Genomic DNA, 19,285 nt, shown 5'->3' with positions numbered 1-19,285 from the left:
AGGAACTGGAAATAGCTGATGGTTTCTAATATTCAAAATGCCTAACTTGGAAAACTTCATGAATACAATTACAATTTTTTTGTTCTCCACAGCTTGTTCTGGAACTTGGCTGATAACAAAGGCAGCACCCACACAGGGTGAGGAGCACATCACACGTGACAAAGTCACACACACTGCTGAGCAGCTGCAGAACAGAAACTATTTCACTGCTGGGAGTCACCATGAGGGAGACATTTTCAATTTTCCTCATAGCAAGGCTTAGAAGGAGTACTCAGTACAAAGCCTTTGCTGGAGAAGTTTTGGACACTGAATTCATCCCTGTTTATTTGTCAGTAATTTCCTTATACCTCAATGGTTCTGCTGCCACCCGTGCTACTACAGAAAAAGGACACCAGGCAGAGGGAAAATATCTGCAAGAATAGGTTTAAGTGACATCACTTTCTGAGATTCCAGGAGTCCTCCAAGGGCTGGGACCACTGCTGCTTGGAAGGGTTGAGGGTGGAGGAGAGCACAGAAGGAAAACCCCACTGCAACAACGTGGGACTTCCCAATCGAACCCAATTCTTAGCATCACCCTAAAGAGCATCTCTGTCCATGTGCTGCTCCCCAGCTCCTGCTCACACACAACACAAACATGGCAAGGAGAGGCTGCCAGCAGGGATTCCTGTACAGCAGGAATATCTCTTCTCTGGTGATGGGCTTCAAAACACCCATCTATTCATTTGTGCCAGCCCTTTGGGGGTTAAAAGCTCTACACCCCATCCACAAAGAGGACAAAATGTTGCCTCTCCTGTAAACATAAACACTCAGGTACTCTCCTCAAAAAGGAAAGCTCAAAATATTAAAACTACTATTAGATTAGTACAAGAGCAGTTTGCTTTCAGAAACTCAAGAGTCACAGAGCATGTATGATTTAATGTGCACAAGGAAGAATTTATGCATCAAATCTATGGGGCTATGTCAGGTAATGCTGAGTGTGGGAACATGGTTTTATTACTTTAAAAAAAACCCAACCAAAAAATCCCAAAGAAGTAGGTTTTTGCATATAATATATATATATATATGTAATGTATTATATACATGCATATATTATATTTTTATATATTATATTTATTATAAAAGGTGATCTTTCAATATTTAACAAATAGCTCTCTTTAAAAAGAAATTACAATATATCACTACTTTTGTTGTCTGAAAGAACTCAGCCCATTCCAGCTGAGTCAGCTGTAAAATCAGCAGGCCATAAAATTATATCAAGAACTGCAGATGCTTAAACATTCTCTTAACCAAAATCCAACCAGGGAAAGGCTGTACCACAAAAGGAGCATTACCACATCAAACATCATGCCTGCATTGTAAATACAAAATGTTGAAATTTGCTGGAAAATTTCTCTTGGAACACAGCATGAACAATGTGCCCACCAAGCCATAACTCAAGTCATCTTGGTTTTCATGAGCAATTTTGGTGATTGTTCTACATCCCCAATGGGAATGAATGTTTGCTACTGCAGAGAATTCAGTAAATTCACTGTGTCCTCACAGAGTTTCAGAACTTTCTTGGAGACCCTGCCCTTGGCTCCTTCTCCAGTGCTGCAGGAGAGTGGGGAACAGATTTGAGGATCTCCCTAAAATCTGTGTTTTTTCTGTTTCATCTGAGATCACTGTAGATGATTATTTAGAAGATCAGAACTGAATTAATTTCCTTTTAAACTTCAAGTCTCCAGCAGCTGCTCTGAACCAGCCCTACTCCCCAAATGCAATGTGGAAATTGCCAACAGCCTTCCCCTGCACCCAGGGCTCTGCAGCTTGGTTCATGGAGGTGAAATTTCACTTCCCTGTGGAACAGAGAGAACAGGAAACTGTGACCAAGGCCAGTTTTGGGAGGTTTCTCGCAGGTTTTGGTACTGTTTTCTAGGTATTGCTAGAGTGGTACTAGGTCAGAGACTGCTACAGAGTGTTTGTAGCACTCTCTTCTCTGAGGAACCACTCTCAAATACAGCCAGACACAAACTGGAATTGACTCAAACCCATTTTGTTTTTCCTGTTTTACCTTTGCATGAAAGAGCTGTTAACCCCAATGGAGTGTGGGGATTAATCAAAAAATCAAATATTTTAACACTCAGACTACTACTCACAGCTTTCATAGTGTGAGAGAGCTCATCACAGATCCCTCATGTAAGCCCAACAATACAATGTGACAATTTGTTGGTTTTGTTTGAGGACTTCTTTATTTTAAAAGCAGTTAAAGGCTCGTGATGACAAGCAGCAACAATAATAGCTAATAGAAAAATATTTGGAATGATCTCTAGCAAGGATAATGAAATAGCTGATTTTAAATTATATTCACAGAAATAGCACCTTTATTTTTCCATTAAAATAACAGGATACAATAATTATAAATATTAAAGACTGACAAGTCTAGCAATGCTTCCTCCTAACAAGCCTAAGTGTTTTTCTCAGCTCTGAAAATATAATTAGCATGAAAGCATACACACAGTGGTGTCTTATTATCTCTTTAACACCTTTTCTGTCCTGGCTGGTCCATATCCAAGGATGCAGTGTCCTGCTTCATTCAGAGCTGCAGGAACAGAAAGCCTTTGGTCCGGCCTGACTGAGGACTCAAACCTCTGCTCTTGGCTGGAATGCAACCATGGATCACCAAAAAATATATCCAGACCTGAAAAGGAATAATTGTGGAGCCACCCAAAACCAGATTGAGTTCAGAGGCAATTCAAGCCAAGCTGGCCTGGTTGGCTGTGCTGGCTGAGATAATCAGGTTGCCCTCCTCCTGCACAACTATCTACGGGACAATTTAATTCTCACTCTTTGCCATAAAAGAGTTTCACGTCACAGTTTTATAACCTGAAACGATGAGGATGGAATTTAGCTGATCTTTGGTAGAAAGAACAGAATGACAAAATGTGCTCTGTCAATATATTTAATTAGTCAATCTTATTTTTATAAGCATCTTGATTTTCCACATAACCTAAAGGAGAGTTTTGCTTTGCAGATAACCCAGATAGCAGTAAAAACAAGTAATTCCAGACTCTTGAGATATATTTATCTTAAAACACAGAAGCAGCATGTGGTGTAATGGTCACACACATCCATGTGCACATGTCAGAGACGTCGCTGGATGTTAAGAGCTGCAAAGCCGTCTCTCATCCGCACGGGACCTCGCAAGGGTGAGAAACCATAGCCCTGAGCCTTGGCGTGTGCCTGTGGAAACAACTCACACCCAGCGCAGACCCGAGAGCGAGCAGCCAGCCAGGCAAGCCAGCTGTGCTTTCTGCAGGCTGAGCGGCGGCGGCACCCGATTATTTCTGGAAAAGGAATACACAAAACCAGCAGAACACAACACAAAACGTGTCACTGGGGCGAGGATGCGGCCACGCGGCCGGTGCGGATCCTCCGCCCGGGCAGCGCCGGACGGCTGGGCAGCACCGCGGGGCCGCTGCCGCCTGTGGGCCGCACGGCACGGCCCGGGCCGCTGGCACCGCCACACGCCGGGGACCTGCGGCCGGAACGGAACGGGCGTGCCGAGGCGGCGACAGAGCCCGGGGCGGCGACACAGCCCCGCTCGGTGACCGATCCCGGCACGGAGCCCTCACAGCCCGGCCGCCGGCGGAGCCGGGCGGAGCGGAGCGAGCCGGGCAGGGGCGGTCGCGGAGGGGATTCGGGCCGGGAAGGGGCGGTCCCGGCGCGGTCCCGGAGCCGAGCGGGGCGGAGCGGAGCGAGCCGGGCAGGGGCGGTCCCGCAGTGGATCCGGGCCGGGCAGGGGCGGTCCCGGCGCGGTCCCGGAGCCGGGCGGAGCGGGGCGGGCCGGGCAGGGGCGGTCCCGGCGCGGGGCCGGCGGCGGGCGCAACGCTGCGGTGCGCAGAGCCGGCTGCCCTCGGCCGCAGCGCGCCCCGCCATGCCCGGAGTGGCCGCGCTGGGCGCCGGCCCCGACCCTGAGGAGAGCTACGACTTCCTCTTCAAGCTGGTGCTGATCGGCGACGCCAGCGTGGGCAAGACCTGCCTGGTGCAGCGCTTCAAGACCGGGGCCTTCTCCGAGCGCCAGGGCAGCACCATCGGCGTGGACTTCACCATGAAGAGCCTGGAGATCCAGGGCAAGCGGGTGAAGGTGAGCGGCGCTGGGCCCGCCGGGCTCGCTCCGGGCCGCCATCCCCGGCTGCCCGCAGGGACCCGGACGGGCCGGGCGGCACCGAGCGCGCCCAGGGCCGGGCCGGGCCGGGCCGGTTCCGCCCAGAGCCGGGGCAAGCCCTGGCTCAGCCCCCCTCTCTGCTCAGGCTTCTTTCTGGTGTGTTTACAAGGCAGAAGAAAGCTCAGCTGGACTGCCGTGCTTCCAGAAAGGGATGTGGAACTGGCACATTGAGAGAAGGTTCTTAAATTAGGCGTGCTGTTATCTTAAGACACTGTTTACTGGGTGTCACAGGAAGTGCCGTTTTCACGGTTCTTCTTTATAGAACCATTAAACTCTAAATTTGACATCTCTTTTTTTTTTTTTTTTTTTTTTTTTTTTTGGTTATGCTGGAGGAAATCAGCTGGTTGTTAGGGTTAGAAAGCAGCCCAGGACAGGCACCCCGTGAATCTGTCCTCAGATTCTCAGTGGCACAGATTCCCTGCAACTGTTCTCACCCTCTGAGCACAGGAGTGCAAGTGAACAGTGGGGAGAAAATGTTTAGAGCATCTGTGGTTTATAGTAGATGCTTTAAACTGGGATCAGTCCCTTCAGCAGCCCCTCCAGAGTGGGGTCCTGCAGCTATCGTTACCCCCAGTTAAACTAAAAAGCATTTAATTCAGTTACTGCCTGGAGGAAGATGATGGAATTGTAAAGCTTGTGGTAACACACAGACACAGTGATGCGGTTAAGTTTTGGCCTATGTTTGCCAAAGTAGGTGTCAATGTCCTCTGTTGCTTTTTTCTTATAAATTAACTTTGGTGAGCAGAATATTATGGTGAGAAAGTTGCAGAAAACAGAAATGAAGGCTGGTATTTTCTAGGGAAAGAGAGGGATTAGCAGTTCCATAGCCATACCCTGCAGCAGTGTTTATTTCCTTGTTAGTGTCCCACCTTTCCCTGTCAGGTCTGGCTGAGGAGCTGAAGAGCAAACTCAGGTTTTCTGTTTGAGCTGTCGGTGCCTCTCCCACACTTTCTGGCAAGTGAAGAGTGGGGCTTCTCCTTGAAGGTGGAAACCTGCCTCTGTTTAAATGCCGGGCACATAGAAAGTGACAGATGTGTCTGTTCCTGGTGCCAGGGACTTCAGGAGTGCCCCAAATCAGCCAAACTTCCCAGGTGTGCTTTTTCATATTGTCACTGCTTACACCTGGGTATTCCAGGATTAGGAGCCTGGCTGTAACAAAACCTGGGTGTTATTTCGAAGTGTTTTACAAAAAACAAGGCAGAAAGTTAAGGTCTTGAAGCTTTCTTTTTCTTTGGGCTGCTCTGTACTTCCACTTAGAAAAAAATGAGGAATGCAGATATTGAAAAAGAATATTTAAGTATTACTTTAGGGAAATTAATCCAACACTTGCTGATTGACCTTACAGATACTTTTGTCAGCTGCTGGGTCAGGGACAGCCTGAATATGAAAGCATTTGCTTGGAGGTTTTTTTTTTTTTTTTTTTTTTTTTTGTTTTGTTTTGTTTTGTTTGGTCAGTTAAGATGTGGGCTGTGTGTGAATTTTAAATCAGATTTTTCCAGTTGGATCGAGATTTCAGAGCAGCCCATCTAACCTGGGTTAGGTTTGCTCAGTGTGCTCTTGGAAACAGGAAATAAGGAAGCATTTCCTTGCACTTTTTGGAGCTCCCTTACACACTCTGCTTGCACTTCTTGCCTCACAAAAGCAGACCAGGTAATTGTCTGCTGCTTTGGTTCTGTTAGGGGGTTATGCCACTCTAGACAGTATTGTTTTCTATTTAGCAAATGATGCAGGAATGAGACAATTCCTGGTTTTGTAATGTTTCAGAGGCTCATCTCAAGAAATTCCTTTAAAACAAAGTGTCTACAAAAACATGTCCCCCCTCCCCAGTGGCCTGGATTTCATTTTTAGTCTTCCTAGGGGTAGTACTGCAACCCAACAACACCTGTTTTGAGATCGAAACAAACAAATCAGGGTTCAATGTGCCCCTTTCTGTTTCAAACTTCAGATGTTCCTGTCACAGTTACATAACATTTCTGAAACATTTGGAACCCAAGGATTTTAGGTCTCGCTTTCTTTTGATGTGGGGTTGGTTTTGGTGGTTTTTTGGATAAGGGAAAAGATGCCTGTTGGAATACTGAAGGTTAAGGTGCTGCAAATAACTTTTTTTTTATTATTATTATTATTTATGAAACTTGAGGCTTTCCTTGCACCTTGCAGCTGTGTTCTTTCAAGTGTCTCGTGGAGTTCCACACACTGCTGGAGCTGACTAAACTTCATAAAGAAGTAGATCAGCTTTGTGAAATGTCTGCAGGCTGTCTTCCTTTACAGAAATGTTCTAGTACATGCTGTTTGAAACTGTGGCATGCTGCTTTCTCTAAAAGCCATCCTGTCTGGCTGGCTCAGCCCTAGAGTGCAGACTGCAGCACCTAAAAGTTGGTCTTGTTAATCATTTAATGCATAGTGATTAAAGTCCTATTGATAAAATAATTACATGTTCTTTGAGTGATAGAAAAAAATCTGGCAAACAGAACAAAAACGTTTTATAACTGTTATGTCACTGTAAGAAAAGATATTTATAAAATGCTGGAACCAACGTTTTACATAATGATAAGCAAGGACATTCCTAAGTCCAAGTCCATAAATCATGGTTAGTAATAACAAAAGTATTTTTCTTTTGATAAATTACCTCCTGTGAGCTAATTAACTGCCTTTAGTGCCTACTTTATGTTGTCATTTCATACTGTTTTACATAAAGTGTTTTTTCCTCTATGCCACAGTTTTTCTCTCTCAGTATAACTTTCAGAAAGTAGCAGGAGAGAAGAACAGTTGCAAACACATTCCTTTTACAACAAATACTTCTTTATTTGAAGAAGTGTTTAAATGAAGAAGTACCATTGCACTTTTTCATCTACAGGCTTTTTCAGCCCATATGTTATCAAGATTATTGGCTTTGGTTCAGGCCTCATGGCTGTGAACTGCATTCCTTTCAGAATGGCCCAAAATATATTTTGTGTCATGATCTGGCCAAATTGCCAGTAATACAGAGTTGTGACTTGTTAAGTGTCCTGTCTCCTCACTGGGGATTTAATGACTTTGCTGCACAGATAAAAGCAGAGCTATTGGAAGCAATATTCTTTGGTACCCAGAGGAAAATTTAGCTCTCTGTCAACTCATTTGGCACTCATAACCTGCAGCAAATGGGAATACTGTGTTCCCAAAAAAGAGGGATTCCTCGTTCTCTGAAAATTGTGTAGGGAAGCATTTGAATGGGGCAGTTTATCCTGCCTGCTCTGTCTATGACTATCACTTTAAATTGAAATACAGTGCCACAGAGATGTTGCTTTTGGCAGAAACTGCCTGGATTAAGTTGCAAGGCTGTTTCAGTAAATGTTTTTAGGAGCAAGTGTTGTGACTTGCCAGCCTACAGGAATGTATGTTATTGTTTGCCATTTGAGATGACAGGATTCAGACACAGTTGGTTAAGAGTCATTTAGCACAGTCTTTAGGTCCAGTTTCACTGCTGGGAAATTTTATGGAATATTGCTGCAAAAGTGACATTTCTATTTTTGTAAAGCAAGGTATCAGCTGGAGGATGCACTTAGCCATTATTTATGCTGCTCCACAAGCAAAAGCACACCTGAACTCCTGTGGTACTTTAGAAGAATCAGGAAAGTACTTAATAAATTATGTAGGAAGTAAGGGAGGGAGAAATTATTTACTGTGTCTTGGGGCCATCTGTTAAGCATTAACCTTTGATAAAGAATATGTTGATCAATGCAGGAACAGCCACCTTGGCCCATTTGATAATGGTCATTTACTGTGCTCTTTGGCCAACCTGCCACTCACCATCTTCAGTATTTTCTCTGTCCCTCTAGCTCAAAATCTGCTTTCTGTTAGCCTGAGCAGACATCCCAGAATGATTTCCCAGGGAACCTTCTGTTTTTCTCCTTCCATCCAGTTGAAACACTCCTTGTCCTGGATTTTTTCTGGTGTCTCTCACTGTCCTTTATGTGCCACCATGAGGAGTGTGGCTGTCCAAAAAATTCCAAGCTAAGAGGAGATCAAAATACCCAGCTTTTGTGAGTAAATGAGTATTAGGTGGTGAAACAATTAACATTTGTGAGTAAATGAGTATTCAGTGGTGAAACAATTAGTGAAACAATGAGAAAGGTGGCTCCTTTCTTCTGCCATATTCCTTCTGAACAAGGAGTATTTATTCCCTGTTCTCTTCTGTTCCTAGCAGTGGTCCCCCTGCCACCAATCTCTGATTTCATAGGTGTTTCTAATTAGTAGTTTCAAACGAATTCAGCACAATTCTCCAGCAATCCCAACTTCTTTCTGCCTTTCTTACGCCAAAGGAGTTGCCAAAGTAATTACAGAATCAGGAACAGCTTTCAAAGGTCACTGAGTGACAGACATGGCTACCATCATGTCATTTACAAAGCTGAAACACATAAATCAAGGAAATAAGTAATTTAGTATTAATATTAAGTAAGAATTAAGCATTATTTATTAGTAGTCTAATTATATTAAAACAATAACTTTTATTAGTTAAATTTTATTAAAATAATATTTATCTTAATGAATATTCAAAATTAATAATAACTATTATGTCATTTACAACTTACATCATACACTTGTACAATACAAAAGAATATGTGAGCATATCTTTTTTAGTAACCTGTGGCTAGTACAGTTCTTTTGGTATTTAACTTTTAATTAAACTGAGGGACTTTGGAATGAGAATACTAAGACTACTTTTTTTTTCCTCCAAGAGTTTTCAATTGCTATTTTTTATCAAGAGTTATGTGCTTGTAAATATAGTTTAACAGAAATAATATATAAAACTTTTACTAACTTTTCACGGTTAAAGTTATAGTTGTGATTGGTATTTTTTTATAGTTGTCATGGTTCTTTTTCAGTAGAATTCTGTGACATTTATCTCTGTAGACATGCTGGAGAAAATAGTGTTTACTTAGGATCAGAACTGGTATTTTTGTAATTACTTAAATTATATTTTTAACTGTGTATCAGACTGATTAATGTTACATGAAATATTAGCTGTATTTTTCCTTTAGAAATACAACTTGTTTACATTAAGTCATCTGGTTCATAACACCTCCTTGCTGTGTCTGTAGTGTGTATTCTTAATGCTGGAAGACATTATTCAAATTACAAGCTATGTGACCAGACAAGGTTTTCAAGCTTCCAAACTGGAGGGGGAGTTGTTCTTAGCTCAATCACTCTGCACTTTTATTTACACCACAGGAAAAGTGTAAGCTGAAACAATTTTATTTCTTAATTCAAGTGTTTCCAATTTGTCTGTGTGCACAGAATCCCTCAGGCCCTTCCCAAGAGTTGGGCAATGATCATTAGCCTTTTCTAGCACTTGACCTGATCAGGTACTGAGATTTAACAAACACAAAGGGCTGGTGAGAGACCTGAGTGCAGAGATCAGCCATAAACCTGCCCCCAGTTTCCTGCTCCCTGCTAATTGCTGCTGACTGCTCTGAACCATTATCTGTGTCATTAATAATCATTGCTTTGTGGTTTTCTGAGTCCATTACAGTCCTTCCCCTGCTCTGAGAAGTCCTTTTTGCTGGGATTTATTCCCTTTCAGCTGTACATATATCAGCTGGATCTGAATGCTTGCCTAGCACAGGAAATGAGATCTTATCAGCACAGTCTTTTCCAGAGGGAAATTTGCTGCTCAGAAATGCAGCAGAGTCAGAAGATACAAAGAAAACACTACTGTGCAAAAGAAATAAAAGGAAAAATGGTTCCATATTATTTGGTATAAAATAGGTCTGGCACATTGTGTTAAGTTGTTGACAACACTTCAGAATAAGAATGTTCAGAGAGGGGGGAAACCATAAATAAAAGGTCCATGCTATGGGAGAACTCCAAACCCCAGTAATATTTGCTTATGTCCTTTTTCAGTGGAGATGCAGAATATAAGGAATGGCACAAAAAGACAGGCAGTGGTCTCCCATTTATCACTTGGATAAATGTGAAATGTAAGAAGTGAAAGTGCAACAGAACATAAATTTTTAGAAGGAAGTTCTTCCATTTCAGTGTGACTATATATTGAAGCCAAGAGCTCTGGAAGATTCAGAAAGGATTAGAGATTTATACTGAGGATGAGGATATCCACAGTTACTTTAGATTAAAAGATCCTGGAATATAAACCATCATGTTCTGGGACATCAGACAACCTATAAAACAATGGGATTTATGAAGAAATTCCCTATGAGCAGCATACTGTGTTTGTCCACTCTGAATTATTTGGTTTCTTCCTCTGGAAAATCTAGTACTGGCAACTGAAACTCTGATACCAAACTCATAATTCTTATTCTGCTGGATTTAGGCAAATGTATGGAAACCAAGCATTTCTTCTCCTGCCCAGTTGTAATGTGTGTTTTACCACTGAGAAAAGGACAGGTGATGAGACTGACAGATCCTTCACTAACTTTATTGAGACCTAGGATTGCTGGCATTTCATTTACACACTCTTTTCTTTTAAGTGTCTACTATTTCCTTCTAAAGCAGCCTCAGTGCTCTCAGATTATGTGACCACATCCTGCTGCCTTTGTTCCTGCCCTACAGAACTGGCAGAGCCACAGATGGTGTGGTGGCCAAAACCCACCTGTAGTGTCAGTGGCACACCGGGTGACCTTGGCTGCAGGCTGGCACCCTGTTCTGCTGCCAAGGGTGACAAAGGGCTGGGCACACCAGAGAGTTCCAAAATCTGGCACAGGAGGAGCTTGCTGGCAGGAAACCAGGGTCCCAACTGATGCAGCTACAAACCCTGAGCAGCCAAGTTCTCAGCGTAGATTACATAGATATATATATATGTAGTTATTATATATGTGTCTGTATTGAGGTTCTTAAGCATATGTTCTTGTTCTTAGATCACATACAAAAGGCTAGATAAACTCAGGGGTACAAAGCATTGCAAATACAGGAGATTTGGATCAAGTCCTCTGCTTTGGCTGAGGAGAGCAGCTGCTGTGTGTCACTGTGTGTCACTGTAGCAATGTATCTGAACCACTTAGCCTGCAGTGTGCACCAGCCATCCCCCTTGTAACTGCTCTTATCAGAATTTTCTCAGGGCCCTCTGGAATTCATCAAGGTTACTAGGACATAAACTGTGCTAAAATAGTGAAGAGGAAGCTAAGAAACTGAATTCCAAGACCACAAGAAAGAGCTGGCAGAGTGACCAGTGCCATCTTCTGAGAGGTGCCCGCAGAGCACGTGGACAGGCAAAGGCACCGATAGGAGATGAGTGCTCAGTGTGTGCAGCAGGGCTAGAATCTATCAATGAGTGCATCATGTAAACAATAAATGGCTTCTGCCTCATCACAGGGGTCAGGTGTCCAGGAGTGCTGAGCTCCCCGTGTGTCACTGTGTGTCCCTGTGTGTGTGGTTATTAATTGTGGTGGTGTTGTGAGGGTCCCCAGGACCAGGTGAGAGATGAATCTGACTCCTTATTTCTTAGAAGGCTGATTTATTATATTATGATATTATATGATAGTAAAAGAAAATTATATACTAAAGCTGCACTAAAGAAAGAGAAAGGAGACAGCAGGAGGCTGGAAAAGAATGATAATAAAAACCCGTGACTGACCACAGTCCTGACACAGGATTGGTCAGGACTGTGGGCTGAGATTGGTCATTAAATAAAAACAATTCACATGAGACCAATCAAAGATGCACCTGTTGGTGAGCAACCGCCAAACCACATTCCAAGCAATCAGATAATTATTGTTTACATTTCTTTTCTGAGGCTTCTTAGCTTCTCAGGAGAGAAGTCCTGGCAAAAGGATTTTTCATAAAATATGACAGTGACATGTGTTGACCCTGTGTGTGACCCTGCTGTGTCCCCTCAGCTGCAGATCTGGGACACCATGGGCCAGGAGTGGTTCAGGTTGTCACTGTGTGTCACTGGGTGTCCCTGTGTGCTCTGTATGTCACTGGGTGTTCCTGTGTGTCAGTGGGTGTCCCTGTATGTCACTGGGTGTCCCTGTGTGCTGTGTGTGACCCTGTGTGTCCCTGTGTGTCCGGGTGTGCTGTGTGTGACCCTGCCGTGTCCCCCAGCTGCAGATCTGGGACACGGTGGGCCAGGAGAAGTTCAGGGTGTCCCTGTGTGTCCCTGTGTGCTGTGTGACCCTGTGTGTCAGTGGGTGTCACTGGGTGTCCCTGTGTGTCAGTGTGTCCCTGTGTGTCCGGGTGTGCCGTGTGTGACCCTGCTGTGTCCCCCAGCTGCAGATCTGGGACACAGCGGTCCATGAACGGTTCAGGTTGTCCCTGTGTGTCCCTGTGTGCTGTGTGACCCTGTGTGTCCCTGTGTGTCCGGGTGTGCCGTGTGTGACCCTGCTGTGTCCCCCAGCTGCAGATCTGGGACACGGCGGGCCAGGAGCGCTTCAGGACCATCACGCAGAGTTACTACCGCAGCGCCAACGGGGCCATCCTGGCCTACGACATCAGCAAGAGGGGCTCCTTCCTGTCCATCCCTCGCTGGATCGAGGATGTCAGGAAGTATGCTGGCTCCAACATCGTGCAGCTGCTGATTGGTGAGTTGGGAATGCCAGTGCTTGTGCATTAGGGAGTTAAGGTGTGTGCAATAACCCAATTGGGAGTTTTACCAGAAGAGCTGATTCACTGGAGCAGAGGTGTTTTGCTTTGGTTGACTTCTGTTAAGGAGTAAACAGCTTTGAATCCTTTGCATCTCATTTAATGGAGAACTGGGATGCCCAGGATTTCCCAGTTCTGCAGCACAGCTGCTGTGGAGTTTTCCCTTCCCTTCCCTTCCCTTCCCTTCCCTTCCCTTCCCTTCCCTTCCCTTCCCTTCCCTTCCCTTCCCTTCCCTTCCCTTCCCTTCCCTTCCCTTCCTTCCCTTCCCTTCCCTTCCTTCCCTTCCCTTCCCTTCCCTTCCCTTCCCTTCCCTTCCCTTCCCTTCCTCCTTCCCTTCCTTCCCTTCCTTCCCTTCCCTTCCCTTCCCTTCCCTTCCCTTCCCTTCCCTTCCCTTCCCTTCCCTTCCCTTCCCTTCCCTCCCCCCCCTCCCCTCCCCTCCCCTCCCCTCCCCGTTTCTGTGAGTTGGAGCACACACCCACTTGAGCAGACAGGGAATTCTGGAAGGACTTGGGGGCAATCAGATTTTGTCAGTTCTTTGCTAGAGGTTCTGCTTTCCAGCCCAAATGTTTGGACTCAGATGTGGCTCTGGGGGCCTGTAGAGCTGCTAATACAAGAGCAATGCCATTCTGGATTTCCCTAGGAATCAGCAGACAGCTGCTGTTTTCACAGAATGGTTTTAACTTCAATTTCTAGCCTGCTCCCTTCCGTTAGGGTCTACAGGCACCACTCTTCAGTTCCTTTTCCTGTTCTTTATGGGCAATACAGAAATACAGGTTGGAAAGGGCTGGGGAGGTTATCCAGTCCAGGCTCCTGCTCACAGCAAGGCCAGAGTCAGACTAGTCAGACTGGTCAGGGCCTTTTCAGTCACATTTTGAAAATCTACAGAATGGGAATTCTTCAGCTTCCTTGGGCAGCCCCAGCCCCTCCTGCCAAGCACAAACAAGCAGTTACAAATCCCTCTGTTGTTCCCTTTCCTTCCAGGAAACAAGTCTGACCTAAGTGACCTTAGAGAGGTTCAGCTGGAAGAAGCTCAGAGCCTGGCTGAACATTATGACAACATCATCTGTGCCATAGAGACCTCAGCAAAGGACTCCAGCAACGTGGAGGAGGCCTTTGTGAAGATGGCCACCGAGCTGATGATGAGGCATGGAGGGCCCATGTTCAGTGAGAAGAACACTGACAGCATCAAGCTTGACAGCAAAGACGTTGTGGAAGGCTGGGGGTGTGGTTGCTGATAAGAGCTAGCTGATATCCCTAACTTTACTGGAATTTAGATGGTGCTTCACCCTAATGCTGAGTAGCATGGTAGCCATATTCTCCTCCTCCTCCTCCTCCTCCTCCTGTGAAACCAGCAATTTTGTAGAATTAGACACAATCCTGTTTGCTTTGGTGTCTTATTTTTAAAAAGGGACTTTGGAGAGGTGGTCCTAAAAGTCATACCCTCTGAAAAACTTACTCAACATTTGTCCCCACGGTTTTATTTTCTGTAACCTTCATACAAGTTACAAAAAATGGAGGAAATGACTTTGAACTTGGTATTTTGGGGTGGGAAGACATTTGGCTGGGGAAGAAACTGATGCAGTCCCAAAGGTCTGAGCATTTAGCATGGGGCTGGTGGCAAAGGAGGTCACTTTTGGAGTAGGCAGTCTTGACAGCATCTCTTCAAATGCTCAGCACTGCAGCAGTGACCAGGAAGTGTCAGTGTTATTGATAATGGGATTTCAAGGGCCAGAATAGCCAAGATTTTGATTACAGGACCAAATAGCAGCCCCCTGTCCTAGGGCATTTGGATTGCTAGTTGCTGTTGGAGCAGGCCCAGGTTGGGGAGCTTCTCTCAGGTTTTGTTGTCATTTGAAGTTTTAACAGAAAGCAAAACCAGCCTGAGCACTGTCACTGCACCAGGGTGGTGATTTAGAGCAGCCTTGAGGAGAGGGGAGATGCATTTCATTTGCCTGTTGTTTGCACAGTGATAGCTCCTCTTTCCAGGTGGAAGCATCACTGAGACTTTGCTCTCAGGTCTCATCATTTCATTCCACAACTCAAGCCATGCACCACTGGAAACAGGAACTGGAGAAACCTTGACCTGACTGTAGCCAAGATCTCTTGCCATGTGCCTGATGGTCAAGCACAGGGTTCATTCTGGTCAGGCATTTGGTGGTAGATTACCAGAGTGCATCAGTGGCATGAATGGATTTGATTTTTTTTACTGGTTTTGTTTTTCAAACCATCTCTTTAAAAACTGCATGGGCATATCATGGGAAAGAAGACCTCAGAATAGCTGAGAACTGCATGATTGCAACCTCTTGATTGTGAGAGACCAGTGTCCTTTTGAGTGATTCCCTCCTAGCTTTGTACCCAAATGTTCCCCTCTCCCTGTCACAAGTTACCAGTTGCTTTTCATTTCTTTAAAACACTCAGCAGGGAGAAATATTTCGTAGTGGATCAAAAGTCTACATGAAGTAAAATAGATGTCATGATGCAGCTCTTTCAGATGCAGCTCTGTGGAGTCCCTTGTAGATGGAGCTGAGGTGCTGATGGATTCTTCTGCAGTTTCACTCTCAGGCACCTTACAAAAGTGGGTTTGCAAAGAGAGCAGGAGCAGCAATATTTTAAACTCTGCAGATAAAACAGAGGTGTTCAGGTGTGGCAAGGGAATTTTGCAATCTGATAATTGGAAGGAGTCACTTTCAAGAAGCACCATTTGAAGGGAATGTCTTGTCTCTTTGAAAAATCCAGGACTGGAATTGTTTTGCTGTGAGGGCTGCAGCAGTTCAGCCATCCAACATATCCAGTGTCATGAAAATTAGGAAGATTTAGGAAAGGGCTAATGGATACCAATTTTAATCCTATTCATCTTCCTGAAGCAAATGTTGAATCATTCTCTGCTCTTCCTGTTTTTTGAAACTGTGAGGTAGATAACTGAGGAATAAGGTGTGCTTTGTGGCCTGTTTGCTTCTGTCTAAGGGGTTAGTTTTCAAATTTTATAGTTGAGAGAATGAAAAGGCCTTAAATTTTTCAACTAGTATAGTTTTCACAGTTCTGGTATTTTCTGCAGAAGGGCAGGCTGAGCTGCAGTACTTGGTAGTGGTTTTGGATGGTTTTCCAGGATATTCCTGCTTCCAAAGATAGTGGGCAATAAATGCCCAGTTAGACAGTTGGGAATTTGAAAATGGGAATGGGAATGAAAATGGGAATTTTCCAAACCCTGGGGGTGCTGGTGTATTCCCTGTGTTCTGCTCTCAGGAGAAGCTGTGAAGGCAGTCCAGGCTAAAACTGCTGGTGGCTGCTTTTCCTGCTGGTGAGGTCCTTCAGGCACAGAATATTTGCAGACATTTGGCTTTCCCATTACAGTCTGTACCTGCAGTTCTGCTGGAGCAGGGACCCCCAGATGCGCTCAGCCCCCACTTCCTGCAGCTTTAGTGCCAAATTTCTGACTGCTGGGAAAAACCCATTTGCATTTAAGAGCAGTATTGCTACTTCTCAGACTGAAATCCATAGTTTACATAGCAACTCATCCTAAAACTGGAACAAGAAGCAAACTGAACATAAATCCTGCTTCCAGTGCAGCCAGTGAACGATTGTGATTTTACAGTAGATGAAGAACTGAGGAATTACTGATCCATTTTCTTCATTTTGAGGTTTGTTTAGTGAATAAGTAGAATTAGACCAGACACTACACTTTTCATTACAATTGGCCTGGATTTAGCTCTTAAACTAGGCTTGAAGGGTGAGGCTCTGTCTGCAGGTCTGTCTGGTTCAGTCAGAAAATGTGCAATACAGCAGCAGTGATTTGTTTCCTGTACTTTCAATGAAGACACCAATTCCAGTTAGTTCTCTGTTTCCTGCAGAAAACTAAAACCATGGCTTTAAATCAGCTTTGTCCTTTAACTCTTGGCTCTTCTGTGTTGTAACAAGTGGAGTACAAGTTTGCATGCCCTCCTAACTGAACAAAAGAAACAGAAGAAAACTTGGGGTTTTTTTTTGGTTTTTTTTCAGAAGAAACCTGAAGTCTTGGTTGATTTTTTAGGTTGGGCTATCAGTGGTTAAAGTTTTTTTTGATTACCAAACCCTTCCTTTATTCACTGCCCATTAGGCTGGGAGCTCCTTGACCAGAAATAAGCAGAAAATGTGGAGCTTTTCAGTGCCCTGCTGAAGGCTTTATCAGACCTGGGGCTCACACACAGCTGTGGAATTCAGGCTTTAGGAATTTAGGTTGGTTTAACTCCATTAATCCTACTGAAACCAAAAGGCTACCTGGGTGGAGAGAGTGAGGAGCAATAAACCTGAGATTTATAGGTAAAGAGCTGAGTTTCCCCTCTAGGGTATAAATGGGCACTGATGTACATCAAGTGAATAATTCAGTAGTGCTTGTTCAGAGTTCACAGCATTAACATTTGCCAAGAAATCTGTTTGCTGCCAGTTGAACATTAACAAGGCTATGGTGCAGTAATTGCTTTTAAGCAGATCCCCTTGGCTGATCATGTATTTGCTTTAGTATTTATCATTTCTTTTTGGCAGTACCAAAGTGTGCAAAAATATTACAAAAGCACAGGAGGGGACATTGATCTCTGTCTTGTAGCACTTGGGAGTGGAATGCAGAGGCAGTTACTGAAATGAAATCATCAGCAGAATGTGGTTCCCAGGAGCCTTTGTTACCCTTTGTATTGATTTTAAGCTAATTTTATCTCCAGTTTCTCATCCAGTCCATCATCATGGATGGAACCTGTACAAATATTTATAATTATGTAAATATACAACCAAATGTCAGCCCAGAAACCTGCTAATGTTTGCTTTGCAAAGCAGAATTTGAGAAATATGAGAATAAGACCAGAGTCCTGATGATTTTCTTACTCTCTATGTACTGGCAGGAAGGTTTTTCAGGGGGAAAAATCCAAATGAAGCCCAGCTAAAACCACTAATAGCTCTCCTATTAGCTAATACTGATAGATTTCCAAGAACTTCACCAAAAGTGGAGCTCTTGCTCCTTTTGGGTGCCTGGGCTGTCATATGTGAAAACAAGGTTTGGGAGATTGTCCTCTGGACATGGCATGCAAACTTGTCCTGAAAACTTGAAGGCATTTTTTCAAAGTGAGCCAGGAGCTGAATTCCCCCAGCCAGGAAAGCTGCAGGCAGATGCCTCCCAATGTCTTCAAAAGCATCTTGGTACCACTGCAGATAAAGCACAAAACTTGTGGGGAAGTGGTTTTGCACTAAAGGGAAATAATTATCAGAGAAAAAAAAAATCATTAATGTGAAAGGCAGAGCAGCTTGATTATTCTGCATTTTTCATGTTCATTTCCTAGTTCAATGCTGTGCATAAGGAAGATTTTCCCCTTTATAAATGATATTAAAATAGATAAAGTGTGAAGAGTAGTTTGATACTTGACAAAATAAATGCTTTCTTAGGAGAGTGATAATATTGATGAGGAGAATAACTTTGCTGATAGGGTTTGGTGGGGCAGAGTCAGGGATTCCCCACAGAGTTGTGCTGGAATGATGTGAGACACAAAAACCATTCCCAAAACAGGGGAAGCCAGTGGGAGACACAGGCTGGTACTGAGCAGAAGGTGAATTTAGTTCTTTGTGACTGTTTTTAAAGATTTCTCTTTCAGATTTCTGATAGGCAGGTGTGCTCTGTGCTGTCAGCCAGATTTTCCCTCTCCTGTGCCTCACTCGCTGAGATCTGCCAGGTAAAAATCCCACAAGTCCAGAGAAGGGAGCATCCCAGCCAGTCTGGCTCACACACACCTCTGGGGGGGAAGGAAAAAAATCTCTAATTCATATTGAATTCATTCACTGCATTCCAAAATGATTTGAGGGGTTTGGGTGATAACAGTGTTAAAATGGTTCTGCATTTTCTAGGACAAATCTGTTGCTTTTCAAGGTTTCTTCAAGAGATGCAGGCTGTACATTTCTAATCATCAGTAACTGTTTTGCTTTTAAACTTTCTTATCTCGATACTGACTAAATGATTTGGAATTTGAGGAGACAAGGGAGCAAGCTTGCATACTACGGTAATTTTTTATACTTTACCTTCATCTATTTATGAATTTATTATAAGAAGTATTTTTAAACATGAAACCTGCTTTTGTTGTGAATTTTAGCAAAGTAGTGGATACATTGTACCATGTATCATTAAAAAAGGTTTAATTAAAGTAAACATTTGGCAATTCATACCTTTTGTTGTTATTTTATGCAGGTACCTTGTCGTGGTATCTGATCAGAACCAAAATCAATTTTAAGAAATTATGTGTTCTGTCCTACAGTTATTTATGGTCTATTTTTACACAGGATATGACCTGATGGACTCTTAATTAAACAAATGGTGCTGGACTGACTTCCTCTTATCCTCCAAATGTCCATCACCTCCAGAAATGCATGCACTTCAGTTGTTCCCACTTAGCAAACTCTCCAGCAGAGCTGTCTGGAAGAAGAAGAATGAATCCCCAAATGCTCAGTGTTGGAGAAGTGCAGATAACCTTTCCAGTGCTTGCAATTGAGTGTGAA

The 19,285-nt window shown here is 43.9% G+C and overlaps 1 protein-coding gene across 1 annotated transcript; it reads left to right on the top strand.

The window, feature by feature from the left end:
* The first annotated feature begins 3,803 nt into the window (after nt 1-3,803).
* Nucleotides 3,804-18,952, top strand: RAB43 (RAB43, member RAS oncogene family). Its single transcript, XM_030227959.2, has 3 exons — nt 3,804-4,123; nt 12,534-12,717; nt 13,760-18,952. Exons 1-3 carry the CDS (start codon nt 3,914-3,916, stop codon nt 14,011-14,013), a joined length of 648 nt encoding a protein of 215 aa, XP_030083819.2. The 5' UTR covers nt 3,804-3,913; the 3' UTR covers nt 14,014-18,952.
* The last annotated feature ends 333 nt before the right edge of the window (nt 18,953-19,285 follow it).

The sequence above is a fragment of the Serinus canaria genome, chromosome 12 (genome assembly GCF_022539315.1).
Source record: "Serinus canaria isolate serCan28SL12 chromosome 12, serCan2020, whole genome shotgun sequence".
Taxonomy (NCBI): domain Eukaryota; kingdom Metazoa; phylum Chordata; class Aves; order Passeriformes; family Fringillidae; genus Serinus; species Serinus canaria.
This window is presented reverse-complemented; position numbering and strand designations above follow the sequence as displayed.